This window comes from Choloepus didactylus, chromosome 4 (genome assembly GCF_015220235.1).
Source record: "Choloepus didactylus isolate mChoDid1 chromosome 4, mChoDid1.pri, whole genome shotgun sequence".
In the NCBI taxonomy this organism is placed as follows: domain Eukaryota; kingdom Metazoa; phylum Chordata; class Mammalia; order Pilosa; family Megalonychidae; genus Choloepus; species Choloepus didactylus.
Genome location: NC_051310.1, coordinates 2,485,801 through 2,512,180, shown reverse-complemented (window position 1 = coordinate 2,512,180; position 26,380 = coordinate 2,485,801). Strand labels below are relative to the sequence as shown.

At 69.4% G+C, this 26,380-nt stretch overlaps 1 protein-coding gene across 3 annotated transcripts; it reads left to right on the top strand.

The window, feature by feature from the left end:
• Positions 1 to 1,228: 1,228 nt before the first annotated feature.
• INF2 (inverted formin 2) lies at positions 1,229 to 26,046 on the top strand. 3 transcript variants are annotated; one of them, XM_037831694.1, is made up of 23 exons: positions 1,229 to 1,343; positions 11,643 to 12,042; positions 13,151 to 13,266; positions 13,329 to 13,488; positions 13,615 to 13,648; positions 14,566 to 14,707; positions 15,041 to 15,182; positions 15,311 to 15,970; positions 16,291 to 16,436; positions 16,551 to 16,612; positions 17,178 to 17,280; positions 17,539 to 17,624; positions 18,157 to 18,257; positions 18,831 to 18,901; positions 19,293 to 19,400; positions 19,806 to 19,876; positions 20,347 to 20,467; positions 20,835 to 20,999; positions 21,277 to 21,379; positions 21,552 to 21,713; positions 22,272 to 22,781; positions 23,096 to 23,152; positions 25,618 to 26,046. In XM_037831694.1, exons 2-22 carry the CDS (start codon positions 11,652 to 11,654, stop codon positions 23,149 to 23,151), a joined length of 3,510 nt encoding a protein of 1,169 aa, XP_037687622.1. In that variant the 5' UTR covers positions 1,229 to 1,343; positions 11,643 to 11,651; the 3' UTR covers position 23,152; positions 25,618 to 26,046. The 3 variants fall into 3 exon arrangements, with proteins under 3 accessions (XP_037687622.1, XP_037687624.1, XP_037687623.1); XM_037831696.1 differs by lacking the exon at positions 1,229 to 1,343 and adding an exon at positions 2,544 to 2,693; XM_037831695.1 differs by lacking the exons at positions 1,229 to 1,343; positions 23,096 to 23,152 and adding an exon at positions 2,566 to 2,693.
• Positions 26,047 to 26,380: the final 334 nt, after the last annotated feature.

Here is a 26,380-nt window from a genome sequence, read left to right as displayed (position 1 = left end):
GCGCTCCCCACCTCCTCCTGGCCCCATTTCCCGCTTCCCAGCAAGAGGCGGTGGCTCTCTCCGCAGGCCCGGGCGAGGGCAGCTCCCGCGGTGCCCGTGCGTGGGGGTGTCTGGGCGTGTCCTCCGGGTGCCGTGCTGCCCTGGCGCGTGTGGAGTCTGCAGCTGTGGTCACGTGTTGCGGCACAGCACGTTCCCACAAGTCCTGGACTTTGGGTGTCTGGGACTCAGGGGCCCTTGTTTGTCGGGGTGTCCAGAGCTGTGGGCGGGCAGGCATGTGCCCCAGGCACTGAGCACAGACCCAGGCCCCTGGATGGGAGCTGCCAGCTGGGCTCCGGCTTTCAAAAAGAGCTTCCTGAAGTCAGACGGGACAAAGGGTGCCGGACGGTGACTGCAGGGGCGTGTTTCTCAGGCCAAACTGGTCTTTGTCTTCCTCTGAACTTCAGGGACAGGAAAAAACAAGCTGGGAATAGGGGGCGGTGCAGCAGGGCCGCTGGGGAGCCTCCGGGAGAGGTGGAAAGGGGCCTGGCCTTGTAGGATGGGGCGGGCCAAGCCTGACAAGGCCGGGAGAGGTGGAAAGGGGCCTGGCCTTGTAGGATGGGGCGGGCCAAGCCTGACAAGGCCGAGGCCTGGCTGCCCTGGGCATGGGTGGTCCCAGAAGCCCCTGCCCACACCCACACCCCTCGAGACCTCTGACCCCCGGCTTGGGGCACCCTGCCTTTCCCAGGCCCCTGCTGGCTGCAGTCAGGGTCCGGCTCAGATGCACCTCCTCCCTGATACCCCAGGGCACCCACACTGAGGCCTTCTGTTCCTCGGCCCACCCCACCCCGGGGCAAGCCCAAGGGAGAAAGGGCTGGGCAGGAGCAGATGGGTGGGGTAGCTCCCCTCCTTCCCAGCCTCCCTCTCCAGCAGGGAGGGGTCCTCACACCCGAGTGTGCCACAGAAGGGCCTGGAAAGGGGGTAACAACACAGACCCCCGGGCCACCCGAAGCCTCCCTCCCTGGTCCCTGGATAAGCTCAGAAATCCGGCTGCTAAAAGCCCCCCAAATGGGAGCCGGGGGTCCAGGGCCCGGGAAGCCCCGCCCACACTGCTCTCCCTGCTGGGCCTCCCCCTACCCTGGCCAGAGGGCTGCAGGTCACTCCCCACCCTCCTCCTTCGCATTCCTCCACCCGCTGGATCAACAAGCACACCCACTGACCCAGCAGGCTGTAGCCAGACGCCAGCCGGGGACAGAGATGAGTCAGCCCCGGCCCAACCCCCCTCCCGCACGCCCACCCCCTTGGAGGGAGCATCTGCCTCCTGAGGACTCCAGGAAGGCGGAGAGACAGGAGCCCCCGCTCAGGAGGTGGGCAGGAGGGCTTCCAGGAGGAGGCCCGCGGGCCCTGAGCGCTGGAGAGGGGCGGGGCGCCGCCGGCGCATTCCAAGAACTGGCGTCTGCGTCCAGGGCGCCGACGCGGTCCCACGCCAAGAGTCAACCGAGGGATGGAGGGGTCGCCCGCCTCGGCTGGCTCCGCGGGCACGCCCGGCACACTCAGGGGCCGCAGGCTGGGGCGTGGCCAAGGAGGCTTCCGGGGACGGGCACGGCCAAGAGGGTGGGGTCAGGGGCCAGCATGGGGTGGGGGCAGGAGCCGGGCTGGACAGGGGCGCCCAGGCCTGGAAATCTCCAAGCCCGGATTACAGGGTCCGCCCCCCCCACACACACACACACCAGGGGGGTACACTGAGGCTCCAAAAGGGCTCATGGTTGCACAGGTCAGGAGGCTGGGCCCGGCCAGACGCCACGGGGATCGGCCTCCCTGCTGGGCACGGCCAGCTTTCCTGAGATTTGCCAAGAAGCACACCCGGGGAGCGGCACCTCAGCCAGGCTCTCGCCACAACCTCGAGAGGCGCAGCAGGGCCCCACAGCGGGCGCTGAGGGGGTGTGGGTTGCCTCTCTCCCATCAGACGGGGGCTTGAGAGAGCCTGCATGCCTCCACCCCCTCCCCCATCACCCGTGAGCCCCTGTCCCAGGTTCCGGGTGCTTCCTGTGAGCCCTGACTGTGGGTTAGCTGTCAGGAGGGACTTCCAGAGTCGGGGGCCTGGCTCTCTCCATCCCTGGGTTGCAGGGTCAGGTCCAGGCTGGACAACGTGGGGACGAGGGTCGAGGCTCAGGGCTGCTCTGGGGAGGGTCAGGGAAGGCTGCGGCGAGAAGTGGGCTCGGGCTGGCCGGGGGGGGGGGTCGCGAGGGGGGAAACGGGCCCGGGGTGGGGGTGGGGGGTCCCCGCGGGGTCCCGCGCAGGCGAGCGCGCCCCAGAGGCGTGAAGGGGTCAGAGGCTCTAGGGAGCCAGGCTCGCCGCCGAGGGGGCGCCGCCCGGAGGGAGGACGAAGAGGCGGGAGTGGGGCCCCCAGACGCCCCCCGGGCCCCGCTGGGCGGGGGAGGGGCGGCGCGCGCCTTGCGCAGCGGGGAAATCCCTTCCAGCGCCAACTCGGGCGGGCCGGGCGGGCGGGGCCTCCGGCGACCCCGCCCCAGACCCTCCCCGGAGACCCCGCCCCGGGCTCGCTCCCCACGTGGGCCGCCGGGCGGGGCCGCCGCCTCTTCCTCCCGCCGCCGAGCCCGGCCGCGCCGCGCGGATCCCTGCGGTGGGCGCCGGGTGCCCGCACCTCGCCCCGGCCCTCGCAGCGCCGCCGAGCCGCCCTCCGCCGCCGCCCCTGCCCGGTAAGCCCGCGGCCTCTGGGCCCGGCCAGGAGCCCCGGGGGAAACAGTTCGGGCGGGGGGGCGCGCCTGGGGCCGGGGGAGGAGCGGGGCTCCGGCTCCTGCCAGCGTGTGCTCCCCGGCGGCGGCGAGCAGGCCACACGGCGCGGGGCGGGAGGGGACCCCGGCTCCTGGGCTGGGACCCCAGGGCGCCCCGGCGCACCCCCCACCCCGGGACCGCCGCCCCGACGCGGAGACCGCTCCCGCGCGCCGCTGCCCGCGGGGCCGGCGTCCTCCCGGGGCGGGAGGACTTCCCCTGGCTCCCCGCCTCGCGGCCGCCGCATACTCACGATGAATCAGCCACAGTTGGGAAAATAAACTTCAACTTCGGGGCCGCAGCCCCGGTGGCGCCCCGAGTTGTGGCGCGCGCCGGCCGCGCCCGGGCTGCGGGGTCTCGGGCTGCCCACCCGAGGGCGGCGCCTGGCCAGGCCCTGTGGAGTGAGTCCGCCCCCGTCAGCACTGCGTTCTGTTCCCTATGGGTGGGGCTGGCAGGTGGGGTGGGTAGTGGGGAGGCCGGTCCTGTGCGCCCTGTGTACCCCAGCCTCACCCGAGGACCCCCTTCCTGCAGAGTGACCACAGAGGTGGCCACGACTCCTGGAGGGCAGCCTGGGGTGGCAGCTGTGCCTCCACCCACTCAGCTGCTTCTGGGGAGCAGGGCCAGTGGGGTCCCTCCGTCAGGGCCCAGTCAGGCGCAGCGACAGGGCCTCAGGCCACACGGTGCGTGCTGCGTCCGTTGTGACCACAGAGTGACCGCCCCACCCCGGCTGGACACACCCGAGTCAGACTGGCAGCAGCTTGACCCAGAGGTCAGGCTCTTGCAGGAGCTGGGGGTGGGTTTCCCTTCCTGCAGCTCCCTGCCCCCCTCTCAGGGCTCCCTCTGGCAGGGGGACCCGGCTGGACCCTTGCTCACTCTGGGCCTCGGTTTCTCCATCTGCACTCTGAAGGGTGGGGACCATGGCGCTGGTTGGACAGCAGTGGCCGCGTCCTCACGGCCTCCCTGCCGTCCTGCAGTGGGAGAGGAGGGTGCCCGAGGCAGGCGTCCTCGGGGAGCGCGGTGGCCCCTGGTTCCGCGTCTGAGGTCTGCGGTCTCACAGGCCCCCCCCCAGGTGTCAGCCTCACTCTCTCCAAAGAGCCCGTGGGTGCAGCAGCCCCTCCCGGAGCCGAGCGTGCCCGGCCTGCCCACCCCTTCCCCGCGCGCTGGGGCCCCGGATAGGCCCGGCCAGGGGGCCTCACCACAGAGGCCGGGGCCACGTGACCAGCTGCCCTCCCGCCACCCCCTGGTGGGCTCTCTTTCGGGGTCCCACTTCTCAGTGGCCTGGCTCCTAAGCAGAGGCGGTTACTGGTCAGTGTCCCCCCACCTTGTGGAGGTGCTGACAGGCTGTGGGGGCTAACTGTGAGCACCCCACATTCCGGGATCTGGAAGTGCCCACCTCTGTAGACGCCCTCTCCTTCAGCAGCACTCTTGGCTGCCGGCGTCGCAGTGGTTCACTGGCTGGCAAAGGCTGCGGGAGGACGTGGCAACGGGACGAGGGGCATGAGCGGGGGGCTGCCTGGCACTGGGTGAACGGGTGCCAGGGTCCCCTCCTGAGCCAGGCAGGCAGAGTGGGGTGGCCCCTGTCCTCCTGCCAGGGGCCATTGTGCTCACTTGCCCTTAGGGCTCCCGGCGGGGCCTCCCAGCCCTGTCCTGGGTCGGGGAGCAGCTGGGGGTCTCTCCTCGGCTCCCAGGAACGGGACCTGCCTGCCCTGTCCCCCACCTTGAACAGCCTCCGTGTGCCGAGCGAGGGAGTGAGTGAACCAGCCTGCCACGTCCCCACCCGTGACCCCGATTCCCACCCCCTGTGAGCTGCGGGGGCCGCAGTTGTCCGTTTCACAGTGAGGAAACTGAGGCACGGGGCCTGGTTATGGGGTTGGCGTCATCGGCCTGGCAGGAGGCGTTTCTGAGGCTCCGACTGAGTGTGCTGGCTCTCGTGCCCCCCGGCCATGCGGGTGGGGTAGGCCTGGAGCCCAGCTGGCCGCCCCCAGCCCCTAGCTGGGCATGTGGGGGCACCTTACGATGGGGGTGGCCTGAGCACCCCAACCCCACAGCCACAGGCAGCAGGTCATGGCCTCTGCCAGGCAGCCTGTTGGCACAGCGCCTTGGGAGGCAGGCATGGGGTCCCGGCTCAGCCGCTCTGGGGGTCCTGGTCAGGCCGCCCTGCTGGACCTCGGGTGGGGAGACGGCGCAGCCTCCCCTCGGGGCACCCTCCTGTGTGACTCCAGAGCTGCCCAAGGGCCTGCTGGGCCGGCCTTCCTGGCAGGTGGTGGGAAGGGGGTGCAGGCTGCTGCTTCCCATTTTGCAGGTGGGGCCACTGAGCCCCAGAAGCCTTGGGGTCTAACCAGGGCAGGGCAGGGGCAGGGAAGGGGCCAGGTGTCCCAGCTCCACCAGCCACCGAGTACCAGGTGGTCTGGCCTCCTGCTGCCCCTGCAGGCTCCCTGCACTGTCCCCTGTGCCCACTCGGCTGCTGTGGGCAGAGTCCACCCCAGCCCTCACCACAGTCCCAGGGGCCGCAGCACAAGTGGGGGCTTCTCCCTGTGCCTGCGTGGGGTCTAGCCCTTGCTGGGAGCAAGGGATGCAGGAGGGTGGATGTTGGGGCTCCAGGGCCGCGGCTTGGCCGGCTGCCACGGCGGGTCCCCTTGGGGTCAGTGTGGACCGGATGCTGGGCAGGGGCGAGGGGCCGGGCTCTGGTCCCCCTGCCCTGGTTCTCGGCGGCCTCAGTATCCCCGTGTGTGCAGTGGCCCCAGAGGTGGGGCCTTGGCATGCAGCCTGCGCCCCCGCCATCTGTGCACCCACACGGGTACAGCTCAGCTGCCACCTGCGCATGCAGGAGCTGGCATCTGCTCCCACCCAGCCGGGGTGACAGGCTTTTCTGCATCTGGGGGCGGAACCAGGCCCCGGAGTCCCGGGGGCGCCCAGGGGTCCACGGCTCTAATGGGGTTTGCGGCGGGACCTGGTCACGCCTGGAGCAGGAACCACCTTCTGCTCCCTTTTCTCTGTCCCTGGGTGCCCGGGCCCTGGCAGCAGCCCCTGGCACTGCCCGGACACCCAGGCTGCGGCCTCTTCCCTGCTCTGGCTGCTCCTTTGTTCTCCCTGCTTCGGGGAAGGGGTGGGGGGAAGGGGGGTTCTGCTGGGCCTGGTGTGAGGGCCACCCCCATGTCCCCATGTCCCGGGTGGACTGGAGGGGTCACCCCACCAGCTCACAGGCGCCTGCCTCTGTGCCCACCCCCCGCTGTCCCCCAACTCCATGTCCCAGACTGGGGGCAGCTGGCCGCCTCCTGGGCACTCCCACCGTCGGTTCCTGTGTCCATTAGAGAGACCTCGTGCGAGCTACATGATCCTGGGGGAGAGAACCCAGGCAGAGGGGATTTGGGCGGTGAGCCTGAGGTTGCCTGTGCCCACCCCCACCAGCGGACCCCTGCTGAGGTCGAGCAGCCCTGGGTTCAGGTCCTGCCGGGCCGCCTGCTGACCGCGGGACCTGCCTGGGCCTCCCTGCCCCTCACGCCCGACCACGGGCCTTTGGGGGCAGCCTCTCCGGGCTCAGGCCCCCAGCCCCACCCCAGGATCCTGAGGGTGCCAGAGGTGGCTGGGCCTCAGGGTGCACCTGGCCCAGGGACCGAAGCTGGGACAAGGCCCCTGTGTCTGTGTGTCCTTCAGAGCAGGTGGACGTGAAGGCCCGTCCTGTCCTCCCCACCCTTCCTGGCCTCCCCTTGTCTAAGGAGCCGACCCTCTGGGGGAGGGGAAGCCTCCAAGACCCCCGCCCAGCCCAGGGCTGCACCGCGGCCACCCTCCCTCCCGGCGAGCACCGGGCAGGGGCAGGACAGCCCCCCAGCTCCGGAGAGCGTTTCCTGTTTGCCCGGGCCCACCCCACCAGCGCCACCCTCCCTGCCGGCTTCCACCGGCTTCCGCTTCTAAGCAGGGAGAGCAGGTTCCCTTGGCCCTGCTGCCCCAGGCCCGCAGTCTGCCCCGGACCCCGCTAGGCCAGTGCCAAGGGTGCCTGCAGGGGCTTGGGGCCCCGGGGCCTCGGCGGCCCTGCCCTCGGCTGGGCCAGCTCCTGGCTCTGCCCTAACCCAGGGCGCCCGGGCGTGGTGCCACCCTCGGAACCACAGCCTCCCCTATCGGGTGCTGTCAGCCATGTCTTGTCGTTTTACTTGCTTATTTTCTTATTACGAAAACGATCACGTTCACCCCCTTCCCAGCTGCAGCTGCTGCTATATTCCGGCACATTCCCTGTGTGGCAGGTCATGCCTTCCGGTTGGAATCGTACCTGGCGTGCCTTGGTGTCCTGCTTTTTTAAATTTACACAGCCATGAGCATCGTCACTGTCCACCCCCCTCCCAGTGGGCAGCTTCTGGCTGCAGTGGCAGCCAGGACATGGGCTCCCAACACCCTCTGCAGGCCGTGGGGGCTCACGTGAGGGCACTTGAATTCCAGGTGACAGGCGCTGTGGTGCCCCTTGGGCACGAATGGGCCACGGGACAGTGAGGACGCTGCCCCTCCAGAGGCCTGGTGCAAATGTGCCTGTGGGCAGGAGGGCAGTTCTCCACCCGCTGTGCGCAGGCCCCCCTACCTGGGCTGAGCCCGCAGCAGCTGGGGTCCCCTGGGGCTGAGAGAAGCTGAGATGCTGGGGAAGGAGGGCCAGGGGGTGTCATGACAGGGCAGGCTCAGCTCCAGGGCTCCCCCACCCCAAGGCCCTGGGCTGCTCCCATCTCTGAGGAGCTGCCAGGAGTGTGTGCAGTCCTGGAAATACAGGGTTGCCAAGCAGTGGAAAAATTTGGGTTCTTGGAAGAGCTAAAAATACAGTGTGACAGCTCCTGCCTCCCGGTTCCGGAATCCCCTCCTGCCATTTCATCCGCCCACCCCGTGGAAGACAAGCTCGCTTCTCTGCACCCGCACCCCAGCCCCTGTGCCGATGGTGGCTGGGCCACCCCGAGGCTGTCCCCACCCCAGCAGCTGGGCCCCCCACAGGTACCCACTCTCCTGGCCTCTGTCTGCCCTGCCCCCGGCTCTGCCTGAGGGACCCCAGAGCCCCTGGCCCTGAGCAGCCCTTGCAGGGATTGAGGGGGCACGTAAAGAACACTCCCCCTACCCCAGGTGCCAGGCTCCAGGCTCAGCTCCCTCCCCGTGGAGAGCCTGGACCCCAGGTCACCCTCCCCCCTGCGAAGGGGAGGGGGTGGGAGGCTGAGGCTCAGGAGACTGGGGCTGCTCAGGGGGACCCAGGCCCCAGCAGCCTCGCCCCTCCGTGCTGTGTCACTCGTCTGCTGTGTGAGGTGGGTGACTTGTCCCCATTTTATGGATGAGGAAACTGAAGCCAGAGGAGCTAAAGACCCTGCTGAGGTCTCACTGCGGGAGGACGGAGTTGGGGCTGCCGGCGAGTGGATCCCGGATCCAGGGAGGCTGCCCTCTGCCCAGCAGGGTGGGTGCGGGTGGTGTCTGGGGTCCGGCAGGGGTGGCTCTGGTGAGCCAGTGTGGCCAGCACCCCGGCCCAGGTGCGGCTGGGCAGTCAGACGGGGGTCCCACCCAAGGGCCTCCCGCTGACGAGGGCAGCCCTGGCTGCAGGCCCTGGAGGGGTGGGCCACCACCCCGCACCCCAGCCCCTTCCAGCGGTCCGTGGGCCCTGCCGAGCCCCGCGTGGCCGCGCTTTGCTTCCAAAGGGAAAGTGCCGGCGCCGTGGGCTCGGGAAAGGCTGAGCGCGCGCGTTCCGGCCCCGCCCCCGCGGGAGGCCCCGCCCCTCAGACCCTGCTGGTCCCGCCCAGTGAGGCCGCGCCCCCTGCCCAGTGCCAGCTCCTTTGCACCCACCACCGCAGCCCCCGAGCTGGGTGCTGTCGTTTTACGGGTGGGGGGCAGAGAGTGAAGGCGTCTGGGGCCGGGAAGTGTCCTCCCCCCTTGCTCCTGAAGGGCCATGGGATGCTTGTGGGCAGGTGCCCCTGGCCCAGCGCAGGCCCTTGGCAAGCCTGGGGGTGTCGTGTTGGGAGAATGGTGAGATCCGCTGCCGGGGCTGTGGGGCGAGGTGCCCCTCGTGGTGGACACCCCACGGGGCCCGAGTGGCCGGGCAGCCGGGTCACGGGGCGTGGTGCCTGTGGCAGATGGGCCGAGGACGCTGTGGGCAACAGACCTGGTCCTCTCCTGCCTCCCATCCAGCCCCTCAGACCGAGGCTGCCCGTGGATTTGGGGTCTCTTGGGGGAGTAAGCCTTGGCCCCCGCACTGGGGGGGGAGCAGGGGGTCTGGGCAGAGCCAGGAGGTGCGGTCGCAGTTGACTCGTCTGGGGGAGGGGAGGTGGCGGCTGGTTACCAAATCCTAGGCTCTCAGGATTGCTCGGAGGGTACCGGCGGCGGGGGCTCTTTCCCGGAGGCGAGGGCGAGGCGGGGGACTGGGCCCGGTCCCCGGCGGAGGCGTGCAAAGTATGGAGGGCGGCGAGAAAGGAACAGGCGGGACACGGTTCTTTTAGGGTGAAGAAGCCAAGAGAGTTTATTAGGGGAGAGTATAAGCTTATATCGGGCGTTTAGAGGGCGGGGTAGCTGTAGAGGTTAAAGGCTTGGATTGGTTCTGAGAGGGCGCGGAGGTTGATTGAAAAGGGGCGAGAGTTGCTCCGGTAACGGTGTCTGGCAACAATGTATGCGCACCGGTGGTGATGGGAGTTTGCACTGGCAACGGGGAGTGTTCGGGCAAGATAAGGGGGTGGGGAAAAGGCGGTTCCCTTCGGCAAGCCTCCCCTAACAGTGGTATTTTGGGTGAGGAAATGGGGCCTGCCTCCGGCCTCACTTTCCCAGGCCCAGGGGGCTGCGGAGGGCGCTGTTGCCCGTGCCCACCACCCTCCCCAGGGGCTGATTAGGTCCCCCAGCCCAGGCCCGCCAAGTTGAAGCACGTAATCAGTGTCTCGCAAGGAGGGTCTGTGCTCGGGTGGGCAGGCGCTGCTGTGGGCGCCGGGGCATCCCGGGAGCAGGGGTGCAGGGATCTTCGTGACAGCAGTGCACTGACTGGTGGTTGCCCTGCACCGGGGCTGCCCCGGGCTGTCTGCACAGGGCTCCTGGGATGCCAGGGGCTGGGCTTGGGAGGGTTCTCGCTCCAGCCACCCAGCCTGTGCTAAGGGGCAGGACTCCGGCCACGGGGGCCGGGCACAGAGCCGGAAGGATCGGCTCCCGGCGCCTCCTGAAGCCACAGCACCGTGTGGGTGGGCACGCAGAGCCCCTGCCCACCTCCAAGAGGGCCTTTGGGGACCCACCCCACAGACTGGCTGGGAGCCGGACCCCTCGGGGGCAGCAGTCATGAGAAGGCAGGAGAGCACACAGAGCAGCCCGTGGCCGGGCCCCAAGGGGGTGGGCAGAGGCGGCCGGAAGGTCCTTTGCGTCTGGGTGAGTGGACGGTGGGGGCCCAGGGGGGCTCCAGCTCTCCACCTGCTGAGGTCCAGGAAGGGGCCTGAGCTGAGAACCTAAGCAGCCACCTGCAGGTGGGGGGGTCGGGTGGGGGGGCATCCCACCTGCCCCCCTCAAGGCTGGGGGTGCAGATGGGGAGACTGAGGTTCGGGCAGGGTGAGTGACCAGCCCAGGTCTGCTGGCAGCCCCCTCCCCCAGCCGCCTCCCCCTCGTGCGGGCAGGATGCACCCCTGGTGCCACAGACCCTCAACAGATGACACTCCAAGATACCCAATGCAGAGGGGCCAACAGGGCCTCCAAGGGTGAGGATGGGGAGCTGGGGACCCAGAGCTGGGCTGGGGGCAGGTGCCTGGGTCTCCAGCCTGGGGCGTCCCCTGTAGCTCGCCAGGCTGGGCTGCGCCGACGTGGGGGTGAGCACAGACCCGGCAGCACCGCAGGTCTCATCGTGGCTCTGGCAGGGCACGTGACCCAGCTTCAGGGGTGCTGCCTCCGTTTCCCCAACTGCAAAGGGGGTAGAGAGCACTTGCCCACGGGTGGCCCTGGGGATAAGATCCTGGCTGGCACCACAGGCCGCGGGAGCCGTGTCACTGCTGGCCATCCCCAGGGGCTTCCCTTCCCGGCCCCACGCCGCTGTCTCAGACCTAAATATAAGAGCCGAGCCCTACAGGGCAGGGGAGAGCCTGGGAGGCCGCTGACCCCGAGGCCGGTCCCCCGGGGCTTGGCTGGTCCTGCTCCCAGGCCCCAGGGCCCCGGGGGAGGGGTCTTGGTGGGGGTGGGGGAGGTAGCAGAGACAGATCCGCCTGGCCCGGGGTCAGGGGCAGCCCCCGGGAGGTCAGACGGTCCGTCTCAGGGAAGGCGTCTATTTGTTGGAATGTTCCAGGCCTGGGCCACCTCATCTTCCAGGGCCACATTCTTTTAAGAGGGGCCAGGAGGGCGTCCAGGCCCCCACCCCCACGGTGGACACACAGGCCCAGAGAAGGGGCCAGGTGACCTCGGTCCACTTGGTGAACCGCCCCAGCCCCTCGTCCTGGCGCAGGCAGCACTCCTGGGGCCGGGGTCACCCCAGCAATGGCCGGGTGGAGTCCCCACACCCCTGCCCTGGGGGCGGGATGAGGGCGCCTCGGAGACGCCGTTCTGTTGCACCGTCACCACGGGTCGCTCGGTGGCATTCCTGCCCGGGAGGCCACAGGGGCGGGACGAGCGGCTTTGGAGTTGGCGGCCGGTTTCTGGCCAGCTCTAAGTCCTCAGGGTCCCTGCCTCGGGGCACTGTCCCCTGCCCCCGGGGTGCTACAGTGACTCGGGCAAGGCCGAGCATGAAGAAGGCCCGGCCAGGGCAGCCCCGGGGAGGTGGCCGCTCTCGGGGCAGGGACCGAGCTCTGTACCCAGCTCGTCCTTGCACAGTCATCGCCGCCTGCTTGGCAAGCAAGGAAGCAGAGGCAGGGGGGGCCGTTCCTCCCCAGCCCCGGGGTCCTGCGGCTGACGCCCCATCTCCCCCCGGCCCCCAGCTCGGCAAGATGGCGCTGAAGGAGGGCGCCCAGCGCAAGTGGGCGGCGCTGAAGGACAAGCTGGGCCCGCAGGACGCGGACCCCACGGAGGCCAACCTGGAGAGTGCCGAGCCCGAGCTGTGCACCCGGCTGCTGCAGGTGCCCTCCGTAGTCAACTACTCGGGCCTGCGCAAGCGCCTGGAGAGCAGTGACGGCGGCTGGATGGTGCAGTTCCTGGAGCAGAGCGGCCTGGACCTGCTGCTGGAGGCCCTGGCCCGGCTGTCCGGCCGCGGCGTGGCCCGCATCGCCGACGCCCTGCTGCAGCTCACCTGCATCAGCTGCGTGCGCGCCGTCCTGAACTCACCCCAGGGCATCGAGTACATCCTCAGCAACCAGGGCTACGTGCGCCAGCTCTCGCAGGGTGAGCGAGAGGCACCGTGAGGGCTGTGGGGCCGAGGGCAGGCAGGGAAGGCTTCCTGGAGGAGGGAGCCTCTGTCCGGGCCCCTCACTTGGGGAAGGCACTGCCAATCCCCTGTCCCCCGAGTTGGAGACGTCCAGGTGGTTATGGACCCACAGTCCCCTCATCACCTGTGCCAGTCCCCCCACCACCACCGATAGGGGCTCTGCCCACCTTCCCCCCTGCCCCGCCCTGGGTTTCAGCCCTGTGGGTGCTGGCTCTAGGCCCTCCCGCCCCTCATCCATGCCGTGGCAGCTGGAAACATTTGGGGGCTTCTCAGCCTTGGAGGGGTCACGCCCTTCAGCTCCAGCCCCCATCTGCTGACAGCACCGTCCTCGGCCTGTGAAGCCCCTTCCCCAGCACCCCCTGCCCTGCCCTGCCCCTCCCCCGGCCTCCTGGAGACGCCCCCCCTGGTGTCCACTTCTTCCTTTCTGCCCTTGGGAGCCTGGTGAACTCCCACTCATCCTTCAAGGCCCTGCTCACTGCCACCTCCTCCAGGGAGCCTCCCAGGCTCCTCTGTCCTGAGCCCACAAGAGACACCCTGGGGGCCCCGGGAGGACAGGGGTCACTGTGTGGCCTCCCCTGGGAGGCTATGCGCTTGTGGCTCCGGGGCCCGGACTATGGGTGAGTGAGCCAGAGCCAGAGACCTGTGTGGGGGCTGTGCTGGTCTCCACCCACCTCCCAGCCCTGGGGTGGCTGTGCCCTTGTGTGGGGTCCTTTTTTACCACCGCAGGGACATCTCAAAACCTTCCTAGCTCAGGGAGTGGGGGCCCATGAGATGAGGAGGCTGTCGGTGCTGAGTGTGGGCCCAGAGCCAGTGGCGGGGAGGGACGGGCCGGCAGGGGGCCCTCAGAGCCAGAGCCCACCTGAGCCCTGGGGCCACCGGGCAGTCCCTGCCCCCAGTCCTTCCCTGCAGGTGTCTGCCCACCTGGCCGGGCTCCCGCCCTCTGCCCAGTCCCTACTGTGGGCCCCCGTCCAGCCCTGAGCTCAGCTGCACAGTGTCGGGGGAGGGAGGAGGGACAGGGGCACCCCAGCCCGGGACGGCACTGAGGCTCACCCCTCCCCTCGGCAGCTCTGGACACGTCCAACGTGATGGTGAAGAAGCAGGTGTTCGAGCTGCTGGCCGCCCTGTGCGTCTACTCGCCCGAGGGCCACGCCCTCATCCTGGACGCGCTGGACCATTACAAGGTGGGCAGCGGCCGGCCGGGTGCCCCGGGGGGGGTGCGTGCGCTGACCCTCCGTCCCCGCAGGCCGTGTGCAGCCAGCAGTACCGCTTCAGCGTCGTCATCAACGAGCTCTCGGACAGCGACAACGTGCCCTACGTGGTCACCCTGCTCAGCGTGGTCAACGCCATCATCCTGGGCCCCGAGGACGTCCGCACCCGCAGCCAGCTGCGCAGCGAGTTCATCGGTAACCGCCAGGCCCTCATGGGGGGCAAGGGGGCTTCCGAGAAGACACAGGACGGGCCCGGGAGCGGGGCGTGGGGAGCTGGCGGGGGCACTGTCTAGCCCCACGGACCCCATCCTGCCTTTCCAGGGCTGCAGCTTCTGGACATCCTGACCAGGCTGCGGTGAGTTTGCCCCCCGCCCCTCACTCCCCCCAGAACCAAGCCCACCTTTGCCGCGGGTCCCGTCACCTCCTCCCAGCCGTGTCTCCAGACGGGCAGGGGGCGGCCAGGGCCCTGGCGGGCACCTGGCTCCCGTCCCCACCCTGGCTGGACAGGCCGCGCCTTGGAATTTCCTTGCCCCGGGGGGCTTTTGACTTGCCCTGGACATTAGGGTTGTCGGATACAGTCTAGGAGTCCCCGGTGAACTCAAGGTTCAGACGGGCAGTGGGAAGTTCTCTGGTATGAATATATCCCAACTGTTGCCCGGGGCACACGTAGACTAAAAAACCCTTCGTTGTCTGTCTGAGACTCAGTTTTGATTGTTACCCTGAATTTATGTGTGCTGAGGCAGCCCTGCTGGGAACCCCTATCCCTGGCCTCGGTCAGGACCGTTCTCCAGGGTGGGGAGCCCGGGCGGAGGAGCCCCAGGCCGGTACCACCAGTGTCGGACTGGCCCGAGCTGGCACCCCGCCCCACGTGGGCTCCCAGAGGGGCTGCCCCGTCCCCCTGCTGAGGCCCGGGTCCCGCGAGGACTCGGTTCCCGGGCTGCACCTGCCCACCTGCCTCGGGGCGGCCTCCACACAACCCCCTGGCAGCCGGGCCCTTCGTCCCCTCCCCACCCGGGACCGCGGCCCTGCTCCCCGCCCTGGGCTGCCTCCAGCACGTGCTTCCCCTGGGCCCAGCTGTGCACACAGGCTCCCCCTTCCCGCGTCCGTGGGAGACTACCTGGGGCAGCCTGGGGGTGCGGGTCTCCCACCTGTGAGCTGCCGCTCCCAGCCCTCGAGGACAGCCGGAGACAGTGGGCAGCTCCCTGGCAGTAGCGGCCATGCAGGGTCCCCAGGCCAGTTGGGGTGGCCACTCAGCTCCCCCACGCCCCCCAGGGCCCTGGAGGACGCTGATCTGCTGATCCAGCTCGAGGCCTTCGAGGAGGCCAAGGCCGAGGACGAGGAGGAGCTGCTCCGGGCCAGCGGCGGTGTGGACATGAGCAGCCACCAGGAGGTTTTTGCCTCCCTCTTCCACCAGGTGGGCCGGGGAGGGGCAGGGAGAGGGGCTCCTTCGGGGTCACGCTCCAGCAGCAGCAGGGGCTTGGGGGGCTGGGAAGGGAGGAGGGTCCCAAAGGCTGAGGTGGGCGAAGGCTGTGGGGTTGTCCGACCATGAGAAGCTGGGAGCCCTGCCCAGGTGTGTCCGCCAGGTGTCCCCCAGGTGGGGAGAGCCCGACTTAGCCTCTCCCAGCCTCCCCTGCTCGCCGGAGGAGCCCCTGAGCCCCGGGCCCTGGAGAGGCGCCGGGAGTGAGGGGGGGCTCGGCCTGCCCGGGGAGGGGCAACCGCTGACCGTGCCCCCTTGCACCCCGGCCAGGTGAGCTGCTCACCAGCGTCTGCCCAGCTGCTGTCGGTGCTGCAGGGCCTCCTGCACCTGGACTCGTCCCTGCACTCCAGCCAGCTGCTCTGGGAGGCGCTCGAGAGCCTGGTGAACCGGGCCGTGCTCCTGGCCAGTGACAGTGAGCGGTGGCTGTGGGCAGGACGAGGGAGGGACCCCGTGGCACCCACGCCCCGGCCTGCTGGGCAGACTGTGGAGGGGGCTGCTGGCCTTCCCCCTGGCTGACCCCAGCTGCCCCCCACTCCACAGCCCACGGATACACCCTGGAGGAGGTAGTGGGGCGGCTCCTGTCCGCCAAGGGGTGGCCCCAGCCCAGCCCCCTGGATAAGGCCCACAAGAGTGTCCAGACCGAGCTCGGCCAGAGGCCGAGGGGCAGCTCCCTCCAGGGCACCAGCGCCCCAAGGCCGGGCACAGAGATCCAGCAGCCCCCTGGGGCAGGGACACCTCTGCAGGAGATGACCCCCGAGCAGCGGCCACCCAGCCCGCCCTCCCCCACACCCCCACCCCCTGGCACGGCCACTGGGCCTCCTCTGCCACCCCCACCCCCTCCCCTGCCAGGCCTGGGGGCCTCGCCGCCCCCGCCCCCACCTCCCCCACCCCCACCCCTGCCCAGCCTGGGACGTCCCCCTCCGCCCCCACCCCTGCCCCCACCTCCCCCACCCCCGCCCCTGCCCGGCCTGGGCTGTCCCCCTCCACCCCCACCCCTGCCCGGCCTGGGCTGTCCCCCTCCGCCCCCACCCCTGCCCGGCCCCCCTGCCCCCCCAGCGGATGGGGTGGAGGAGGTCATCGTGGCGCACGTGGACAGCGGCCTGGGCTCGGCCTGGGTCCCTAGCCACCGGCGGGTGAACCCGCCCACCGTGCGCATGAAAAAGCTCAACTGGCAGAAGCTGCCATCCAGCGTGGCCCGGGGTGAGTGGCTGAGGGTCCCCAGATCCCCACGGGGGCTGCAGTGGTGCACTTGTGCTTGTGTGCGTGTGTGTTTGTGTGCGTTTGTGCGCCTGCCTGCCCTGCTTGGGGCTCAGCAACTGGGGATCTGGGGAGGGTGTCAGGAGTCACTGAGAGGACCCCATCCAGGCCCTCCTCTGCACTGCCTGGCGTCCCTGGTGCCGCCAACCCCGGCACTGCCAGGCCCTCAGCCGGGTGGAGGCCAGGGCACCTGCTGTGTGCTCACCCCGGCCGGGCCCCGGACCCTGGGTCCGTGTGGGCCTGACCGGCTCCCCTCGTCACAGAGAGCCACTCCATGTGGGCCTCCCTGAGCAGCCTGGGCTCCGAGGGTGTGGAGCCCGACTTCTCCAGCATCGAGCAGCTCTTCTCCTTCCCCACGGCTGCACCCAAGGGACCCATGGCCGCCCCAGCCAGAAAGGAGCCCAAGGAGGTGGGCGCCCCGGGCCAGGTTGGGAGGTGGGCATCCCACCCGTGTTGGGACCAGAGTTTGGGCTGGGGCCACCCGCACTCCGGGTCCCAGGCCATCCTGTGGGGTGTTTTCCAGGTCACTTTTCTTGACTCCAAGAAGAGCCTGAACCTCAACATCTTCCTGAAGCAGTTTAAGTGGTGAGTGGGGGGCCTCCAGAGGCAGCACCTGCTGCAAAGCGCCCCCCGCCCGCCTGCCGCCACCAGGGCTCCCACCCCGAGCCCGGCAGTGCCCCCTGCATGCTGCCCTCCAGAAACACACATATCCCCAGGCAGAGCTCCTGGGCTGTTAGCCACAGGCTGCCCCACTGGGCCCTAGAGACCACCATACCCAGCTCCGAGGCCCAGAGAGTGGCCAGGACTCCCTGCTTCCGAGCCCTGAGTCTTTCCCTGCTGCAGATTTTGGGGCCTGGGCTCTGCTGGGCAGCTCCCCACACTGCCCCACCTGTGTCCTGAGCAGCCCCCCAGGGAGGGAGAGGTGGACAGGGAGCCTCTGTGTTGCTCAGCCCAAACCCTGGGCTGTGTGACCCGAGCAGATGGCTCAGCTTCTCTGTGCCCACACCCTCCCCAGCCCTGGCCATCTCTGGGGTGTGAGGAGGCCGCACCAGGAGCAGGGACAAGGGGTCACAGGGCCTCCCCCACCTGGCAGGGTCCCAAGGAGGCCGAGTGGGGTGACTCATGGCCCCCGGCCTCTCTGTCCCTCCAGCTCCAACGAGGAGGTGGCCGCGATGATCCGGGCCGGGGACACTACCAAGTTTGATGTGGAGGTGCTCAGACAGCTCCTGAAACTCCTTCCTGAGAAGCATGAGGTGAGCCGGGGCCCTCTCTGTGCTTTATTTAGTTCAGCCAACCCCCATTGCGGCTGAGTTCTCCAAGAGACGAGGCAGCCAAGAACAGAGAAGGGAGGGTCCGCCCACGTCAGAGCTGTGCCTGGAATTTGAGCGGGAGCTGGAGTGCGTGGGGTGGAGGCTGGCAGTCTGGGAGGGCTTCCTGGGAGAGGCGTCCAGAAGGGTAGCCCGGCCTGGGTGTGTGGTGGAACCCCAGCCCGGGGACCTCCTCTCCCGCAGGTTGAAAACCTGAGATCGTTTACGGAGGAGCGCACCAAGCTGGCCAGCGCCGACCAGTTCTACGTCTCCCTGCTGGACATTCCCTGGTGAGCAAGGCGCCCACAGGGCAGCGGGCAGAGGCGGGCGAGGCGGCAGACCGGGCTCCGGTACGGAGTGGGGGGCTCAGTGAGGGCTTCCCCAGGCAGCACCCCTGGGAGCCTTTATGGTGACTTGCTTTCCAAATATTGCTTGTGCCCCCTACCTTCACAGAGCAGGGCTTGGGACCGAGGAGGCCTCCCTAAGCTCCCAGGCCCCCCGACTGCAGAGAAAAGGGGTGTCCCTCCAGGCCAGGAGCTGCAAGCGGGTGGACAGGGGTCCCCTGGAGGCTGGCCCCAGCCCTCCTGGGTGACGGGGGGAGAAGCTGTCCCTGGCCACAGGCTTCTGCCTGTCCACAGTGAGGCCTTGCCCAATGGTCGTGTCACCTGGGTGCCGCCTAAAGTGCCCCTTCCTGGGCCCACCGAGCCTGGCCCACTGAGCAAGCGCTGGCAGGCAGGAGCCGCTCACCGGGGCCAGGGCAGGCGCGGGCTGGCAGGGAGAGCCTGATGTGGGGCTGCCCCTGAGCCCCGTCCTGCCCCCCAGCTACCAGCTGCGGATCGAGTGCATGTTGCTGTGCGAGGGCACGGCCACCGTCCTGGACATGGTGCGGCCCAAGGCCCAGCTGGTGCTCACCGCCTGCGAGAGTAAGGGGGCTGGGGGGCCGGGGGTCCAGGCCCTGCTGGGAGGGATGGCCTCAGGAGGGCCTCGTGGGCACGGACCTCCACCATTTCACTATGAACCTCCCCCTGGCTCTCTGAGCCCCCCACCCCTTTCCTGATGACAACTCGGCAGGGCCTTGTCACGGCCACGCAGCCAGCAGGGCGGGGACACCTCGCTTTGTGCATTCCCACCTCGGGCCATCAGGTTGCAGAGGGTCTCTCCCCACAGCCTAAGGGGCAAGCTGAGAGCCAGAGTGCACGCAGGTTCCAGAAAGTCCCTCCCTGGGCTTCAGCATGGGGTGGCGGTCAGTCCTGGCGGGTCAGGGTTAGGGTTCTGGGGACGCTGCGGTTGGGGAAGCTGCACCCGGGGCCCTGAGGTTTATTGGCGGTGGGTGCCGCTGCCCAGGGCTGGTGGCCTGGGGAGCAGGGTCTGGGAGGGCAGGCAAGGAAAGGAACCGTGAAGCACGGGACCCCCACCTAAAGCCTCGGGGGCTCCAGACGGCCCTGCCGCAAGGGCCGGACTGCGTCCCCTCCCTCAGCGCTGGCCGCCCTCCACAGGCCTGCTCACCAGCACCCAGCTGCCCGTCTTCTGCCAGCTGATCCTCAAAATCGGAAACTTCCTCAACTACGTGAGTCGGGGCTGCGCCGGCCGCTCCCCCCTGCCCCGCCCCTCCCCTCCCGTCTTCAGCCCCGCCTCCTGCACCCCGCCCTCCATGCCCCAGACCCAACCCCTCCAGTCCTCAGCTCCGCCCCTGCCTTCTGTGCCCTGCCCCTCAGTGCCCCAGGCCCCGCCCCTCCAGTCCTCAGCTCCGCCCCTGCCTTCTGTGCCCTGCCCCTCAGTGCCCCAGGCCCCGCCTCTCCTGCCCTCGGCCCCACCCCTCAGTGCCCCAGGCCCCGCCCCTCCTGCCCTCGGCCCCACCCCTCAGTGCCCCAGGCCCCGCCCCTCCTATCTCAGCTCCGCCCCTGCTCTCTGAGCCCCGCCTCCCCACCGGAGGCTGAGGGGCTCACCCTGTCCAGCAGGGCAGCCACACCGGGGACGCGGACGGCTTCAAGATCAGCACACTGCTGAAGCTCACGGAGACCAAGTCCCAGCAGGGCCGCGTCACGCTGCTGCACCACGTGCTGGAGGTGGGCCCGGGTGGGGGGCGGCCCCCAGCTGCAGGCCTCCCCGGAGCCTCCGATGGCAGCCAAGCCCCCCTCTGCTGGCGCCTGCCTCCCCTCGGGGCGCCCTCCAGCACAGCCCCCCGGCCTCCCGGGTCCCCACTCAGAGACTTGCCGCACCCCCTCCTGTCCTGCCCCTGGCAGCCTAGCCCTAACCCTGCGGACCCCCCCCCCCCCGGGAGCCCCCCGCCTCCTGCTCTGTCTGGTGCCTGGCAGGCCCTGAGGACAGTGAGGTCACAGCCAGGCCCGAGGGAAGGCTCTGGGGGCTTCCCAGGCAAGGACCTTAACTGCGGGGGGTAGGTGGGGGCTGCTTTGACCACCGCTGGCCCAGGGCTGGCCCCAGGGGGTCTGACTGGGGGAGTTCTGTTGCAGGAGGTGGAGAAGAGCCACCCCGCCCTCCTGCAGCTGCCCCGGGACCTGGAGCCGGCCGCCCAAGCTGCAGGGTAGGTGTCCCCACCTTGGCCCTCGTCCGGTCTCTGTGCAGCCTGGCAGACAAGGAAACCAAGGCCCAGGAAAAGTCAGGGGCAAGGGGCCTGCTGGGAGTTACCCCAACACACCCCCTGTGATGGTTAAACCCCACATGACTTACAGATGGGGAAACTGAGGTCCAGAGAAGTGGGGTTACTTTCCCAGGGTTGCACAACCCAAGGGGGGTCATTCCTGGGACAGCCCCGGGGTCCACCCTCCAGTGCTGCCTCCTCCCAGGCTGCTGTGGGGGGCTCTGTGGCTGCTGGCCTAGCTCTCGCTGACGGAGCTCGTACCACAGCAGACGCTTACCCTGCGCTCTACAGGGGGTCTGCACAAACGAGGGGTGCAGCACCGTCACCCTGGATACGCAGTGCAGAGGGGGGTACCCACATTGTCCCAGGGAGGCTGAAGCTGCCCCCTGCCTGATCCCACCGGGGGTTTTCAGGATCAATCTCGAGATTATCCGTTCAGAGGCCAGCACCAACCTGAAGAAGCTTCTGGAGACAGAGCAGAAGGTGTCCGCCTCCAACGCAGACGTGCAGGAGCAGTTCGCTGGGCGCCTCCAGGTGGGTGTCAGAGCAGGGCCCCCCCCCCCCGGGGAAGGCCCCTCGTGGGCGTGGGCGTGGGTGGGCGTGGCCTCTGGGAGGTGGGGCCTTGGGTGGTGAGGCCTCTTGGAGGCGGAGCTTCTGGAACCCACGGTGGGCTGCTGAGGAAGTTGGGGTGATCACAGAAGCAAGGACAGAGGAGGGGGTGGCGGAGCAGGGGGCCCTGTGCTGGCGGGTGGCTTTGCCGTGGGTGGGGGGCTGACCTGGCGCCAGCCCCTCTGCCGCCCGCCGGGCCTGGGTCTGCAGCTCAGCCCTGGGGCCCCCGCCTGCCCTGGGGGCTGCACCCCCCTGCCCCCCAAGTACCGGGTGGTCTGTCGTGTGCCCTCAGGACAGCATCGCCGCCTCCCGGGAGCTGGACCGGGTGTTCGCAGCCATTGAGGACAAGAAGCTGGAGCTGGCCGAGTACCTGTGCGAGGACCCCCACAAGCTGTCCCTGGAGGACGCGTTCAGCACCATGAAGACTTTCCGGGACCTCTTCGTTCGCGCCCTGAAGGTGCTGGCGGGCAGGAGTGAGCGGACAGGCAGGGGCCAGGAAGGGCAGGGGCCACCAGAGGCCAGAGAGTGTCCCCGGCCCCTGGCACCCTGGGCAGCACCCCCAGCCTGTCACAGGGTCCCTGGCCAGGGCAGGTGGGTGGCCCCGTGGTGCTGCGCCCGGTGAGGAGGACCTCGCTGGGGGAGCCGGCCGTACCCTCGGCCCTCTCCCGGCCCCTTCCCGCTGCCTCCGGGGCTCGGCACAGCTTGGGGTGACGGGCCCGGGCCTGCCCGTGCAGGAGAACAAGGACCGGAAGGAGCTCGCGGTGAAGGCTGAGAGGAGGAAGCAGCAGCTGGCCGAGGAGGAGGCGCGGCGGCCTCGTGGTGGGGACGGGCAGCCCGGTGAGTGCCGGCCAGGGCGGGGGCTGCGGGGGGCAGCAGGGGGCTGTCTCCCTCCAGCGCAGGCCCCACCCCCCACCCTCCTCCGTCACCCTGCCAGCCCCGTGCTTTCAGAGGTCTCTCCTTCCCGGGGACCCCGGGACAGGCGTCTCTGAGGGTCCCCGGTGCTCCCCAGGCAGGAGGGGCGTTGGGCAGCAGGAGGAGGTGTGTGTCATCGACGCCCTGCTGGCGGACATCAGGAAAGGCTTCCAGCTGCGGAAGACGGCTCGCGGCCGAGGGGACGTGGAAGGGGGCAAGAGGGGAGCCGCAGTGGACCCCCCGAAGGGAAAGGCACCTGGTGAGCCCCCTACCTGCCTCCCCAGCCCGTGTCCCACCAGCCCTGCCCTTCGCTGTTCTTGGGCCCAGACCGTCCCCTTCCTCCAGGGAGCCCTCCCTGACCTCACCAAAGCCCGCTCGTCTCCCTCTACCCTGGGCCTCCTGGTGGAGAGCATCGGGGCTCCCCAGCCTCATCTGCTCTCTTGGGGTGCTACTGCATTTCTCTGATTGCACAGGGGTTTGGAATTCGTCTACCTGGCCTCAGGGGTGGGCCCCATCTATAGGTGACCCTCCGAGGGGGCCTGCGGTGGCAGCAGGGGCCGGTGGCCTGGCCCTGGGGCGCTGGTGAGGGTGGGTCTGCCCTTCCCCGGGCCTGGCGTCTGGTGGTCTCCGTGCTGCAGTCTCTCCGGGGATGTTCAGGCTCTGTCCTGCCCCGTGGGGACCCACATCTGGAGGCCACCACGAGGAAGGCTGCTGGGTGGGGGGCTGTGCAGGCCACAGAGCACAGTCTGACCTGCTGCCATCAGCCCAGGATGACTCTGGTGGGACCTGCCCCCCTCACTCACCCCTCTGTCTCCAGTGGCCACCACTGACCCCGCGGGAGGCCCTGGCCACCCCCACCCGGAACCAAACCTGGACGCCGTGGCTGTGCCTGAGCCCCGGGGCTGGGACCTCACGGACGCAGCCCCACCCAGCCCCCAGCCCCCCGGGGACGTGGATGCCGGCACACCCCAGGTCTTGGAGGCCACCCAGCACCCCCAGGCCGTGCCAGGGCCCTGGCCAGTGGCCCTGGGAGACGCGCAGACCCTGAAGCCCCTGCCGCTGTCCAGCGCTGAGCCCACTGGGGCCGGGGGCTCAAGCCAGGAGGCCGACGGCAAGGTTGAGGGGCTCGGAGACACCTCCACCTGCGGCCCCAGCACCGACCACCCCACTGAGGACGAGGAGGACCCGGAGTCTGCGCTGGACACGTCGCTGGACAGGTCCTTCTCTGAAGAGGCCGTCACCGACTCCTCGGGGTCTGGCACACTCCCCCGGGCCTCCAAGGGGACAGGCAGGAGGAGGAGGCGGCGCCAGCCCAGGAGCCAGGAAGGTAACTCAGCCCTTCTGGGGGGTGGCCCAGGGGCTTGTCCTCACGTCCCGACAGGGAGGAGGCAGCTGCGCCTGTGTGCTCGGGGGCGGAGGGTGGGGGCCGCCCGTCCGAGCCGCTCCCGTCACCCACTGACCCCCACCTCGTGCCTGGGGGAGCCCCGGTGAGCGCTGCCTGCAGGGTGGGTGGCCCGGCTGTCCCCACGCCCGCTGCCAGCAGGAGGGTGTCAGCGTGGCCGCTGCGGCCCCAGCGTGCTCCGAGTGCAGGTCACTCACGTGCGGCCACCTGTTGAGTGCGTTTCTTTTATTTGAAAGCAGAGATTGTCCCTGGTTGTGATGATAATAAAACAAAAAGGTTCTGTGCGATCCAGTAAGGTACGTATGCGGCCTGGCACTAATGGTGGCAGCCCCCGCCCGCTGCCCGGCCCCCTGGACACTAACCCCGGCTTCTCTCCGGCTGCCTGGGTGGGCCGCAGGCTTCCCGCCTCTCCCAGTGGGTGCTGGGCTCGCCTTCCCCTCTCCCTCTCGGGGGCCTTGCTTAGCCGGCGTCTCCTCTCGGCAAGGTGCAGCCTCAGCGCTGGCTGCCAGGCAGACGGGCCCGGGCGGGAGCACAGGGCCACCTGGGCGCCTTCGGGGCGACTCGGCTCCTGGGCTGGCAGGCAGGCTGAGGTTGCTCCTGCCGTGTCGGGGTGCCCGCAGCCCTAACAGGAGTCTGCTAACCCCGTGGCTTCCTGGTATCCCACTCAGCTCCTGGGGGGGATGCCGGGATTCTGTCTGTCCACACAACAGCAGCCTTGAGGGGTCCCCCCGCCATGCATGCGCCCAGGGAGGCTGTGAGGGGGACAGTCCCAAGGACAGGCACTGCCCAGGACAGGCTGACCGCCACCTCCTCTAAGGGGTGGATACCCCCCTGCACCCCGAGGCTATGTCTTGAGGCTGAGATGGTCCCACCTTGGGCAGAGCAGTGAGGCTCACGGTGTAGCCGGCCAGCGAGCCTGAGGCCTCCACTGTGCCCGCGGCCTGTGCCTGACAGGGACGAGGTCTAGTGTGGGGGCTGGTGCCCGGCCCCTTTGGAAGCCCCATGGGCGCAGGGCCGTCCGGGGTGCAGGCACCCCCGGGCTTCTCGGGTCAGCCTGGCGGGCAGCTTGGCACCATGAACCCTGGGTAAGGCCCCCGGGAGCCAGAGCCCAGGGCTCAGGAGATGGGGTATGACCGGGCCCTGGGGACACCTTAGGTGTCTTTACCCACAGTCGGAGTGTTTGCCTCCTGGAGTTGTTTTCAAAACCACCAACGTGGATCCCTTAAGAAAGTACCGGAGCTTTTGTGGGAGCTGAGGCTTAACCTCAGGGTCCCAGTTACTGGTCCTGGGTGTGGGGCGCAGCCGGGCGTGCTGCCTGTTGGCTCAGGGGCCGGGGCCCAGGGCCCACTGTCTGGGGCGAGAGCAGCCAGCCCAGGATTGGCTCTGACGCCAGCCCGGGGTTAGCCCTGGCCGGTGTGCCTGGCACCTGCCACCGCATCTCACCCTCTGCCCCTGTGCTGCCCTGGCCGCCCTGGGAGGCTGAGAGCAGGCGGAAGGAACCTACCCTCCTTTTCACCCCAGTCTTAACTTGGAGAAATGTCAACCCAGCAGGAACATTGTGACACTAAGTTGAATCCCACCCACCCTTTGCCTGATTTGCCCACGTGGCCCGGGGCTGCCGCCAGCCCGCAGCTCCCTCCCGGCGGCGTTTGCCGCATTGCCCCCGCCCCGCAGGCCCTCTGAGGGTCGTGGGCGCCGCGCTGGCAGAGGACGGGGAGCCGTGGCGTCTCTGCCCGTGTCACCTTGGAGCTGGCAGCATCTCCGTGTCCGCACAGCCCTGTGGTTGAGGCCCCACAGCTGGGCCCAGCCTGGTGGGCGCCTGGGAGACCCGAGCCACAGAGAGCCCACCCTCAGCAGGCAGCTTCCCCTGCTCTGCTTTCCCTCCATTTTGAGTAGCTGAAGCCCCCAGGGCGTTGTCACCGTCACTGCCACTGCCCATTGGGACACGCGTGTCCCAGGCACGACCCGTGGGGCCCTGTGTCCTGTCGGCTGATGGCCCCGGCATTTGAGCCCTGCCTCTGTGACACAACCGACTGTGCCAGCTCACCCCAGACCCGCCAGCCCCCCAACCTGGCCTGGGACATGACCCCCACGGGTGCCCTTGGAGGAGAACAGGATTGGATTCCCTGTTTGGGGTGATTTGGGGTCAGCTGGGTTGTCGGTGCTCCACTCCTTTCTTCAACCTGAGTCTGCCGAGGCCACGGGGGGCACCGTCAGGGGCACTTTCGGAGGCACAGGCCAAGCGAGACCCCTGGACCAGAGGCCATGGGTGGTGGCGGCCGGCCGGGAGCCTGCGGGCCGGTGGGGAGGGGCCCTGGACCCTGAGCTCTGGGGGTACAGGAGGTACAGGACGAGACCCAGCACAGCACATCACCACAGACTGGGGGTGGGGTGAGCTCTGGGCTGCAGTGGCGCCGGGGCCTGACGAGCTCGGGAGGACCGAGGAGGTGGGTCCGGGACGTGGCGGTGGAGGGCCCTGCAGATTCCTCACCCCAGGGTCTCAGGGTGCAGACCCCAGCAGGCCAGGGCCTGTCCCAGCAACTTCCACCTGCCTGGGCTTTGCTGCTCCCCAGAAACGGCCTGGGGCTGGGGTGGCACATCAGGGCCGATCTGGAGGTGCACAGCCCAGACCTCTGGCCGGGGGCGACAGACGGGCAGGTCACTTGGTGCTGAGGGCCGGGGGATCTGCATGACTGAAGCTGGCCCCTGGCGCTGCCCCAGCAAGGTCCCCCGACGCTGTTCTCCCCTCTGCCCCCCACAGGCCTCCGGCCCAAGCCTAGAGCCCGGTGAGTGCGGCCGGCGGACCCCTGCTGAGCAGCCCTGGGCCGGGCTGGACGGAGCCGTGGACGCCTATCGCAGTGCCTTAGCCAGCCAGGGCCCGGGGGCCTTCCTGGGGCGACGGGGGGACCCCAGGCCTCAGCCCCGGGCCACCTGGTCCCCTGCTTCCCTGGCGCCAATCCTGGCCCCGCTGCACATCCTGCAACCCGGACGCCGCGGCCCAGCCTGCCCCCCTGCCCTGGTGCCGCGTCGGGAGCAGCCTTCGTGGGACCCTGCACGCCCCATGAGACGGGCTCCCCTTTGACCTTGCACCTGCCATGGCCCCGGGACCCTCGCCAACCCCTCCCCCCACCTGAAAGGCTCCCGCCCCCATCTGCTCAGCTGTAGAGCAAAGAGTGCTTTGTAACCGAGACGTGATTGTGTCCTTCCTGCCCTGACGCGGCCGAGGGGATGAGGGGCAGGCGGCCCATGGAGTCGGTTCCGGCTGCTGCCCTTCTGTGGACGTCCGGCCCCTGGGGGGGGCGGTTTCTGCCTTTGCTGCTGCAGCTGCTGCTCCGGCCCCCATGGGGCCAGTGCCTGCCTGACCGCCCCAGAGGATGGGACACGTCCGGCCGGAGGCCCACAGCGGGGCCCACAGAGCTGCCACCTCACCCCCTCCCAGCCCCTCACAGTGAAGGGCACCTGCCCAGGCCCCCCGTGCTCCACCCCCTCTCTCCCGCTGCCAGGTGCTGTTCGCCCGTAAGGAC